At 39.7% G+C, this 12,428-nt stretch overlaps 1 protein-coding gene across 7 annotated transcripts in view; it reads right to left on the bottom strand.

Moving 5' to 3' along the window:
• Positions 1–535: 535 nt before the first annotated feature.
• The window catches only part of DCLK1 (doublecortin like kinase 1), a 347,267-nt gene continuing 335,374 nt past the window's right edge, over positions 536–12,428 (bottom strand). For all 7 annotated transcript variants that reach the window (XM_030818533.1, XM_030818531.1, XM_030818532.1 and 4 more), the window contains one exon: positions 536–6,262. In XM_030818533.1, coding sequence (XP_030674393.1) covers positions 6,205–6,262 — 58 coding nt within the window. In that variant the 3' untranslated portion in view covers positions 536–6,204. The remainder of the gene's footprint in view (positions 6,263–12,428) is intronic.

The following is a 12,428-nucleotide window of genomic DNA, read 5'->3' as shown; positions in this document are numbered from 1 at the left end:
GAGTTTTCAATCTCCTAGCATTGAAAAGCTCAATAGGAAAGAACTTAAATCCATTGTACAGTTTTGCAATTTTCTCTAAGGCCAATATTACACACGGAATGCCTAATGGGAAATTGCTACAAAAGTGGCAGCTAATTACAGGTTAGCGGATAAAACAACACCCTTCTCTGGAGAGCCTGTGCACATAGGTTGAAGAATAAAATAGGGCTGAATGGTATTTGATTTATTTGTATTTATCCAAGTCAGTGGCCCAGGCAGGAAGGTAATATATGAAAAGGGACATTTTTGAAATAGCTGTTTTTGAATTATGCTCATGAAATACACACCGTGCTATGGAGGACATGTGGGAAAGCTACACTCTGACCGCATGACTAATTTTTAAAGCCTTGCATAGAGAGAATTCCCCCTAAGAACACAGCTGGGCTATTCCTTCGTGGACTGAATGTGTCAATTATGAATTGAACTAAGATGAAATTTTACTCCAATATGGCAAATGAACCGGAGTGTTCCCTTCAGCTAAGGTATTATGTAGTAGTTCATACACCAAGTACTATTATTTTATTAACTTTAAGAACATGTTTTACATAAAAACAGGCAACATCAAAAAAGCTCAGTTGATAAATGAACATAATATATCACAGATGATTTCATTCCACATTAACCTACATGTATCAGCTTAAACTGAAGGATTAGGGGGAAAAATTGGATCTCATTCCACCTTTAATTAAGGACACAAATTGTTTGCAAGTTATTTCATTAGGATTCTGAAAATCGAAGATTAACCTACGCCATCTGATCCATGCAGCAAGTGATAAATTCAGTATTTTTAAAAGAAATATTGAATTTTTTTCTTGAGTCAAATTGAAACCTTTCAGAAACTTGTTTAAATGCGTCGAGTCCCTACCCACCTTTTTAGTATGTATGAGCAAAGTACTATTTAATTTCACACTCAACTAATCCTTCAATAATTTTCTTTCAGCCAGAATGAAAAAGGCTAGTATTAATTTCCTAATAAAATTTTTTTTCAAAAGTTATCGAGGATATGAGTATATAACCTTGGACCAGTTTCAATTTCTTTTTATTTTTTTCTGAGAATACACCAAAGATTAATGTCAATGACAAGTGAGAAATTGTCCCTAGAGAACTATTCAAGGACTCTTTCTTACTATATTTGATTGGACTGGAATGAACTGACATTATAGCATCTTTATCATCACCTTTAAAATTCTATTTTCTCTTAGTAGCAACAGTGAAGACTTTAGAACTATTACTTACTTTAAATTAATAAAGTATATCACAGACAAAATAGACAATTTTACATTAAAGCAACATTAAGGGTCTCAATTTCGTTGAACAGAAACAAATGCTGAAGAAATTTACAGGTATGATTTAATTTTAGAGTGCTCTTTCTTTAGGGAACAAAATGAAACTAGATCTCTCAATTGTCTGTATGGGCAAGATATGGTAAACCTCATGATCGAAACACATGCCAGTTAGAAACTTGATCACAGAAATGATGCTCAGTGTTGAAACCCAACAATAAACAAACAAACAAAAAACCCCACTCTAACCAGAGGCATTTAAGCCTCTCCACTGAATTTCCTGTTTCCCACCAGTTTACGACCCTTAATGTTACTGGATGAATGGTTGCATATTTGAGATGATTAAAAATAAAAGACTGGCTTAAGAGCACCTCCTCCTCTAGTGTGTAATTACACACAAACTAAAGATTCCTTCTGACAGTCCTAGGAACCCCATTTGTTACTGTTTCATGTGTAAGCACCATTGAACCAATTTTTAAAGCACATTTGCAGTTATCAAATGTTTAGTGTGTCCTCAAGTTTCATTGATTTCTTTGCCTTTAAGCAAGAAAAGAGTAAAGTGTGTTATTTTCCCCTGCTTCTTATCATATCTGAATTGTCAAAAAATGTTAATTTTGGAAGTGCTTTTAATCACTATTTTCCCCCAACAGACTAGAATGGCTCCATGAAATTTGACAATTAAGTAAGGAAATCTTTATCCCCAAAAGAAGCACATATCTTACCCTCTAAACTGCATGCAAAGTAAGGGTCTGTGTGAGAGTATTTTCCCCAAACTCCTAATGGACATGGCAGACAATACGTAGAAAAATCTGACTTTTGAACTGACCAACTGCAAGTCTTTTAAAATCCTTGGGCAAAAAAAAAAAAAAAAATCATGTAGCAGTTAAAAAAATTATTGACTTACAAATTATAGAAAAGATATGTTATCTACAATATATGCCAGGTGACCCATTAAATTTAAAAAACATATGCGAATGAGTAACTACATGAAAACCACCATATTGGATCTTGGTGCTTTCCAAAATTCTGAAATCACTATTAAGGAGGGACCATACCAGATTTTTTGGTTGTTCTTGTCTTCGGAGAATGGGGAAGAAGTTGGAAAGAGAAGGAAGTAAACCTTCACTCTTTGGTACAGCCCTGTATAGCAAACTTCAGCCTGGGGCACATTTTTATGGTCAAATTAAAAACCTTTGAGAATAGGAGTTTATCATAGAAATGCTGACAGATCCTAACCCAGAGAAGGGCTAGGAGCAACACAGTAATATTAAGAAAGCTCTCCCTCAGCCCTCAGCACGATTGAGCTTCAGCGCAAGGGATAGAGTTGTCTAATGGACGCCCTTGGCCAGTAAACAACCATGATTTAATGTGCTTGAGACTTGGTCATATGGGAGCTCTGTGACCCTCTAAGCCAAATTTTCTTTTCTTTTTGTTTTCAACTGAAATATGCCTCAAAGGGTAAAGGATTGCAATTTTAGCCTTCATTCATGGATATATTGCTTTCTTTCGACAATATCTGATGGGCCTGTTAACTGCCACCCATGGGGAGCAGGTTGCAGGAAGGTCTCATTGAACACAAAACACCAAGTGTTTTCAGTAGTTTATTCACATTTTTTTCTCTGCTTATTTTAATATGCACCACGTGTAAGTTAGATGAGGGCTACGGTAAAAACATTTTTGATGACTGAAATCTTACTTTTCCTTCTAATGATCTGGAGCAAATCACATATTCATTGATCATGACGAATAAAATGATTTCTGCTACAATGTTGAGAAAAAATGTGTTCATTAATATGAACACATGTCTACAGAGATGATTTACACGATGCAAGTAATGAAAAGAGTTCTTCCTTAACTAGTCTACTATCAAACTGAAAAGATGAATCTTAAAATTCCCTTGAAAATACCGTATGGTTGGTCATGTGTCAGTAAAAGAAAGACAGTCCCCATCACCAGGCCACCACCATAAGAGAGCTATATTAAATACTTGGGAAAAAATATGGAAACACTTGTGGTGATGATTAAATTGATAATTACATAGATACACTGCCATAATGATACATATTTGTTCTATGATAAGTGAAATCAAAAATAAGATCAATTTGGTTATAGAAATTCCTTAAAGAACACCACCACTTAATTATTTCAAACTTGAACTATCCCAAGAATGTCGAGAAAAAAATTAGAAAGCACTGGCTAAAAGCAAAGCAATCTGGATACACCAATGTAGTCAGCATGCCTTGTGCTTGTCTGTTAACCCTCTGAGTACATCTCTGACATTCAGGATCTTGGTAGCTTAATGTTAGAAAGATTGCATTCCATCTGATTACTCAAGATTTCTACTTGACTGGTCACATTCCACTGTTTATTCAGCATAGATCACTCAGATTCGACAGTGATGTGCTGGGATCCCCATGCTGAATGGGCCCTGCATTCTTCTGAGCTGCCCTTCTGCAGTGTGCTGAGAAACACCCCCTAGCTTCACATGGTCCAGAGTCCCCCTAGACGTCGATGGGAAAAGGCCTGAGCCATGCACTGCAGGCTCAGTACACTAGATGCTGGAGCAATATAGTTAATGCCCACAGAAAAAGCAGTAATTCAGAGAAAGAAAGGAAAACGACAGTCCACTGCAGGTAGGTCTCTGCCCATTGCATTCTTCACACTTTTCCAGTTGAGGCCAGGCTGTAGAGCTACTCCATAGCCTTGGAATAGCGCTTTGCTTTATATTGCTAGAGAAAGCAGTAATTTCCGACTAGTTCAGTGTTCCTCATTAATATGGAATCTACCTACACACCAACACTCTTTCTGGTGTTCTGTGCCCCCCACCCCCACCTCCCCCCAAAAACAACTCAACTAATTTACTGATTTATGCTACTTTGTTATTTTGTGTGTTATCACTTCCGGATGCTCTAAAAGGGGGGGAAAAAACCTCAATAAACGATATGCTTTTTACAAGTCAGGACAACACAGACCACAGAGATGAACCTAAACGTAAAAGAGCAAAAAATTTTGGAGATGGTGTTGCAAAAGTAATGACATGTGATTTAAAAATCCATATTAATGTAGACCATAGTTTCAGGGTTGAAGAGTAAAAATGCAGCAAGTGAAGATCAACGTGCATTTGAAAATAAAGGACTGTAGAAACGTTGTTCACAAATTTTCAGACTCTCAGGTATTAAAGTATATTCAAAACAGAGAACATAGGTACTGTTCAGCCACCAGATGCAAATTTCATGAGCTATCCCTCCCTGGTTGTCTCGTGTATCCCAGAGCCCAGCAAACCTTGGGAGCACATTTGAGTTGGGCACCTGCCTCTAAGACACCCCAGGAGAATCCTCTCTGAGCACTGCAGTGATGCACAGAACCTGCAAATCCCCGTTCTAAAATGGAATCTGTTCCAGAAGAAACTCAGGCCTGGAGACACTGCACTAGGGAGACAGATTTGGTAACAGGAGTGAAAATACAGGTCTCAGACAGGACTTGGCCCAAAGACAGAAAAACCACTATGACCTCCTGGACAGCTAAAGACAGTGGTATTTAAAAAAATTTTAGGGGAATGGAGGTTTTATTCTCAGGGGTATCATCTAGGTCTTTCATCCTGATCTTCCTGGGAGACTATATAGGTAACCTAAAGGTGCACATGGAATTGTCTTGCCAGTGGTTTATTCACTGAAAACCTATTGTTAGAACATTCTGGATTGTGTTCCCAGTGTGCTTTCTCCTCAGCCATCTTGCAAAGCACCTGCCTCCAGTCCCCTTGTGCCCCAGCTCTCCTATGTGTGGATTTCATACTAGATGTAGATTGCACAGTGATGACCACAGTGCGTGGAAAAGCAGGTGAGAAAAATCACAGGATTTTATTCCCTTTCTGTTTGAAATTCCAGCCCTACAGAGCACCGGGCAGTTTATTGCTCTTTTCCACCAGTTGTTTCTTTCCTGTAGATGTGTGACACTGAGTAGAGAGACCCTCACTCACCAAGCACAAGACAAGCTGTGGTGACTCCCTGAGAGTCTGCGCTGGCGCTAGCAGCAGCTGATATGGAAGCAGCATTTCTGGGGCGTCATCAGTACAGCTTCATGTGGAGACAATTTGGGGGACACCATCTATTTCCTGGGTCAAGCTCTTTGCCACAAACCCAATTCCCTCCACCTGGGATGCAGAACTCACTGCAACTGACAGTCATATCTCTTATGAAAAAAAAAATCTGTTTCTGAATAGGATTGTGAAGAAGAAAGAATCGTGCGTGTGTCGAAGTTATAAACCTGCCACGTTCTAAACCCACAGAAAAGGACAAACAAGATATCATTCTAAATGTCCTTCTTTTCTGGACATTTCAGCATCTAACAACACCCCTTGATCTGCAGTAAAATCAAGAAACATGTGTGTATACATCCAAAGGCCTGAAAAATTCCCCAACAGGAATTCTCAATAAAATTCTATGCACTCAGAGGGTTAACAAGTGCTATATTACATACTGCAGATCCTAGCTTGACTGATGAAAACATTCATTGCTTCTAAGTTTAAAAAAAAATTGCAAATTGGCCTTAACCCTTTGAGGACTCTATTAGCAGCAAATTACCATCTTCACAATCACCACGTGTCATCTCATTCAGTAAAGGGAAACCGCTACAAAGATACCTGAAAACACTTTCAGTTCTGCCATTCAAGCATTGAGCGCTAGATAGATCAGATGAAACTGTTTTACACAAATTTGGGGGAAAAAAATCTCAGAGTCTCAAAGGGTTAAGCTAGGACTTTGAGTAAAAGGGTCTTATTAAAAGGGCGAATTAGGGGAGCGAACAGTCTCGGAGGAGCTTGGGGAGTAGTCTTCCGATTCCGAGTTGAGTTCGGGAGGAGCTGGCTGCGCCTTGTACCGGCTCCTCACATCCTGGTTGCGTCTTCGTCGGAAAACCTGCCTCTCCTTATCAAGAGCGGTGGTCTAGCAGGGGCATAAAATGAGAAAGAGGACAATTAGGGCGAGGGAAATGGCAAAACAAACTCTTTCTAGAACTTTCTGAGGTCAGAAAAAATACACTGGCCAAGTTCACCTGTCCATCATGGCACACTTTTTGTTGATAGTCACCACTCTCAGGGAGCCCTCTGCTCCCCACAAATCTAGGTCTTTAAGGGACCTGGTCATGACATCTGCAGGCACAGGCAGGATGGATGGTGTACTGGGTTTGACCCTTCCCCACTCCTCCCCAGACTTTTGCTAGCTGAACATTTATTTACCCTTGGTGCCTCCTAGGCTAGCCAGAGGACACTCCCACCTTCTCTGAAAAGGGGTGCCTGAGTCCTGTGTGTAAAAACGCTCCCTGGGCAACTTCAATTAACATGCAGCTCAGGGTAGCTGCATAATACAGATGAAAGGTGATGAAGCTGTCAGTCAGACATGGAAACGGAGCCACGGCTCATCCTGTTCTTTTAGCACCTCCTCACTCTAAATGATCTTATTATCTGTTGATGAGGGAGTGTGGCTGAATTTCTGGGAAGGATTGGTTTAATTTTGATGAAACCAATGCCTGAAATTGAACACTGCTTTGAATGCAATTAAACCAAGTGGAAACCTTCCCACGGATTTCACTTTACAAAGTTCATTTTCATCATAGTATTTGGTAATTTATGAAACTGAGATTCAGTTTCGTAGGTATTCCAACTCCCAGTCTCTATGCCCCAATTTCCTGAGGAGACCTCCGATGATTCCCCGGATGTGTTATCTGCCTGTAGCTCTGGATGTTATCATGACATCAGAATGGGGAACTGCATGACTTCATCACAGATTTAATGGGTGTGGGGGAAAAACAGGGGTCATTATAGAGAAATCTCACACAGAAAGCAGAAGAGTAGGTATGAGGTCTGAAGAAAAATATAGAACACATATAAAAGTTGAAGGCATTCTTGTTTGAAAATTCCTCTTTAAAAGGATGTAGCCTAGAGGTTATTCTGCTTTTAAGAGATTACTTTTCCTCTACAGGGATATATACCACCATTTTTCCTCTTGAAAATTTACTGTTAGCTCCTTCAAAGAACAGAGATAAATTTATAGCCAGCCTGGTTCTGAGAACAAAGTGAAAACTAAGCCCCTCATACAACTGCAGTATAGCATTAGGGCAATCTTAGATCTAAAATAGGCCAATCAAAGTTCCAAAATGAAGTAATAAAGAGATAAAGAGAGGCAGTGTGTAGAACCAGTACAGTAAATGGCTTCGTTAGGCTGAACTGCTCTACTTCAGAAACTATCCACACACTGAATGAACAGTGTTACAAACCAATGAGGAAGATAAACTTCAATAATTCACTTCTTGTCTCACTAGATTGTTAATACAATGATTCAGTAACCGGTCTGTTGAAACGTCTACCTTTGATTCTTGCTGAATTTTTAAGGACCCTCATATAGTTCTTAGCATTACACCTATTGATTTTATGATATTTTCAGTATCATAAACCCAAATTCCTAACTTTATTTAAAACATTGTAAAGTTACAACACATGGTATTTTGCTTTCAAAGCAAACTGAAATGTTCTGTTTGTGTAGAGTTGAATGTTTGTAAAAAACAGACGTCTATTTAGTCTGTCTTACATAAAAAGCATTTTGTAGTTAATCCAAGAGTAATATAAACACCTCTTGGTCATAAAAAATCTTTCTATTTCTACCTCCTTGAGAAAGAAAAAAGTCATTGGCATTGGAATGAATTCTGACTTGTGAACAGAGGCAGTCAGATGTGGGGAAGAAAAGCACATCAGGTTTGTGGTCAGGGATTTTGCATCCCACTCTGTCCATTGCCGACCATTCACCCAGGTTTCTCATCTTTTAAATAAGGAGCACCTTTCCACTCTCACAGAGTTGCTGCAGGTAGAAATGGATGTGCAAATGCTTTCTAAACAGCCAAGACTCCCAGAAATGTAAGGTGTTCTTTTCTTTACAATTTGATGTAAGACACTGTTTTAAAATCAAGTAACTGCAGGTCATAGAAAAGCAATTTGCACAAAGCTCACATTAGAATTTAACTCAGTACTTTCCCTCCTTCCTTCAGTTTCACTGGCACCTTCTTGATATTTACTTCATTTCCCCATTATCCACTCAATACGTCACACTCTTGGCTGCAGCCACTGAAATACACCATTCTCCACAAATACTGTAATTCAGTTTATGCAGAAGCTGGTGGCACTTAATATTGAGCCCATGCTTGGATGGTCCCCTCACCCTCATTTTCACCTTCATTTCTGCAAATCCTCGTAAGAACAATTATATTCTCTTCCTTACTTGTCCTGCCTAGAAAGCCCTTCCCCTGTCGCTGTTGAAATAGTCAGTTCTGGCCAGTCCTATAGATTGCCCTAATCAGCAGCTTTCTAAATGTTCACCTTTGTAGATAAGGCCTCATGCACCAATGCTCCTGAGCTTTCAGGTGCATGGATCCCCAGGATCCTCATGACACGTATTCTTGGAAATATATCACGGTCATGGGCATATGTCATGGAATAAGTGGTTCAAGGTTGTCTCTATTGGATTTGCAGACTCTTAAAGTTGAATGAGGGTTTACAAAGCATTTTTGTCCAATGCTCTGTCTTTACAGGCAGGGAAACTGAGGCCTAGGCATGTGGAGAGACTTGCCCATGTGCATTGCTAACTAGGAACAGAACTCAGTCTACTCCTGTGCAAAGCCCAAGCAGTTTCTTCCCATTTACTCTGAAGTTTATTGAAATGGTAAATTAAAGTCCCTGCACTCCCAGCAGCTCATCCCTTCTCTGTTCCCAGCCAGCATGAGCTAGGGAAAGACATTGGCCACAGGTAGTATCAAAGACCAAAAGACAGTGGCTTCTCCACATTGATGATCAGAGAAACTTCTCTTTGTAGAAGCAGATAGGATCCACCATGTACACAATCCCGTGTACACATTCTGAATTTTGATGCTCATAAACTCCTAAGGAGACCTGAGTCTGATGACAGAGGTGCAGTTTTCCACCCCTCAGATCCTCATAATATTCTCAAACCAGCATTGAGGATTCCCAACTGACTTGCTCTCAGAGATGTTCCAGAGGGTGTCTCTGCCTACATGTCTCTTCTTCTGGGCCCCTGCCCACTCTACTTAGAGAAAGTATTTTAGGAACTTCTTCCTTCTCTGTTTCCATGACAATCTAGTACCGTTATCGTTGTTCATCCTGCCTGCACCATAATTGACCCTAATTAACTGTTTTCCCTACCACTTTGTAGACTCTTTGGAGGACCAAGGTCAAGCCTTGGATATTGTCTCTGTGTTTTCCACAGTTCATAGCACACGGTAGATATTCTACGAACTTTGTGGCATTTGAAAGATGGGAAAGTATAATGGAGGTGATCTGTTTCTCTCCAAAAACTTTGTGGCTTTTGAAACATGAGAAAGTACAATAGAGGTGATCTGCTTCTCTCTGGAGCACCCACCTTCCGGTCCATTCTGCACACAGCTGTCAGGTCAATTTCTACAAGGTCCAATTTATTTACAGCTCCTCATAAAGCCCAATTCCTTGTCCCAGCCTTTGCAATGTGCTTCCAATAAAAACTTCCAGGGTGTAGTACCTATTATTACTCAAAATGATCCTATGGCATCAGTAGACTCATTGTCTTCCTTTAGTGGACACTTGATTTTCAAGCGCAGCGTCTGTTTACTCTGCCTATGGTTAACTAAACCTTAATTTCCCTTTGGATACCTCCTCACTCCCACATTCCATGATTCTGATGAAGTTGACCCTACTCCTATCTCTAGGAGTAGGGTTGGGGTGGGCTTGTGACTCAGGAGTAAGCCTGAGTTTACTGCATTCCCCAATACCCATGAATGGCCCAAGATGGGCACCCGACCCCGTCAACAGGACATGGTAAGACTTTTGCTGGAACTTCACATTTATGATGAGAGACTGGTAGGCCTGGAGCTGCTTCTCCCATCCTGGGTACCATGTGAAGTCCAACACTAAAGCCAACACAGGGAGGCAGGGTTGAAGGATGTCAAGAAACCAAGCACTAACTGAGTGCTTGATCCATCCATCACTGAACTCAGACTCAACCTGTGAAACTTTCAGGTTATGTAAAAGAATACATTTCCCTTCTTGCTTAAGCCAGTTTGGTTTTGGTTTTCTTCACTTGCCATAAAAACAGTCCAAACTGATATATCTCTGAATGTACTTTAATAATTCTCACATCTACCTCTTGGTTCAAGGTACTCACCAACATGAAATTACCTCTCTTTCTCTCTCTGCCCACTCAAATTTATTTATTTATTTATTTATTTTTATTTTTTCGGAGTCTTACTCTTGTTGCCCAGGCTGGAGTGCAGTGGCACAATCTTGGCTCACTGCAACTGCCGCCTCCCGGGTTCAAGTGATTCTCTTGCCTCAGCCTCCCAAGTAGCTGGGATTACAGGCACCCACCACCACACCCGGCTAATTTTTGTATTTTCAGTAGAGACAGGGTTTCACCATGTTGGCCTGGCTGGTCTCGAACTCCTGATCTCAGGTGATCCACCTGCCTCGGCCTCCCAAACTGCTGGGATTACAGGTGTGAGCCACTGTGCCTGGCCAATTTATTTATTCTTGAAGACTTGATCAAATTTTATCACCTGTACCATATTTTTTCTTTCTAAACTCCTTAGGCAAGAATTGTTTTGACCAAACTTTTGGGAATTAATTGCACACTGACCTTCTATTATTTTTTTCTTTGCATATTCCCCAAATACCTTGCCAACTACTCTATGGTAGAATTTGAAACTTCTTTGCATTTTCCAGATGATTAGTAGACTGTGGTACACATATTAAGTGTGTATTAAATATTTCTTAATTAATACAGCATTATTTTAGGGGACTATATACTTTCTGAATAATAACAATAGCAAAAAATAGAATTCAAAGCAACTCTAACACAAAAAAGTAAAAAGTATTGAGTCAATATTTAAGACCATAACTTATGTTTCAAATATGACCAAATTCTTATGTCAGATAAAGTCAAAATTCTCTTATGAATTCACTCATCCTACAAGCATTTATTGTGGTCTAATTTCTTATCATACTAAACACTGTCATGTAGGATGTTTAGGAGTTTGTGGCTACAAAATTAACTTGACTCTAAAATATATGCAGTTCTTCTTTTCCAATTGAATTTTGTAGCCCATATATGCAGTCTGGGACAGATGAAGTTACCAAGGAAATAGCACTGTAGGCTAATATATAATTTTTACAAGGTATAGTCATAAAACATGTAATCCAATTGAAAATTTGTTCCCCACCCCTGAAAAAAAAAAAAGCATTTGAAACATAATTTGTTCCTCTGAAATGCTGCATCACAACTTCAGAGTCTGAGCCCTTTCAACCATTTCTAAAAGGCAGCTTTACTATTTTTTTAGGCAGGGGAGTCCTCAAGAGTCAACTTGATTTTGTGTGTGTGTGTGTGTGTGTGTGTGTGTGGCTAGCTTTACTCTTTATCAATCACAAAAGAATCCCCAGACATCAAGCAAATAGGTTCTCTTCGAAACGCCTATTTTTGTAAATTAAGTATGTCCTCAGATATAGGCTTGAGGCTCCATGAACACTTAAGAGTTCCTAACAGATTTATTATTTTATTAGTTATTTTGTTCACAGTTTGTAGCTTTGTTGGAACCTACACGAATAGGCTTGCAGAATTCCCACGTGTTTCCTTAGTAAGTTACCACTTCATTAAGAGATCCTAAGAGACTCTGAAGAGTGCATTATCACATTTTGGTGCTAATTATCACAGGTTAGAGGTAAGCAAGAAATCTCTTGAGATTTTGGAGTTGACCAGTGGTAACCAAGGATGCAGCTCTAACCTAGTTACTTCACATATGTGCACGATAGCGACTGCCATGCTGTGTACTGGGTGAGAGCTGAGTAATGATGGCCTGGGGGAAGCTGGTAAAGAGAGAACACATGGTTGATTAAATAAAATGGTATAGAGAAATGGACTAATATAAACCCGTCCTACCCAGAAGAAACACTGCATGGTCCTACCACAAACTGTAAGCCCTGGCTTATCACAAAGCCCTTAGCAGATGCTAGATCAAGTGTGAAAGCAGAGGAATGGTAAAATAATGCCAGCTACCTCGGCAACTCAGGTGGCTGCACAT

The sequence above is a fragment of the Nomascus leucogenys genome, chromosome 9 (assembly GCF_006542625.1).
Source record: "Nomascus leucogenys isolate Asia chromosome 9, Asia_NLE_v1, whole genome shotgun sequence".
Lineage (NCBI taxonomy): Eukaryota > Metazoa > Chordata > Mammalia > Primates > Hylobatidae > Nomascus > Nomascus leucogenys.
This window is presented reverse-complemented; position numbering and strand designations above follow the sequence as displayed.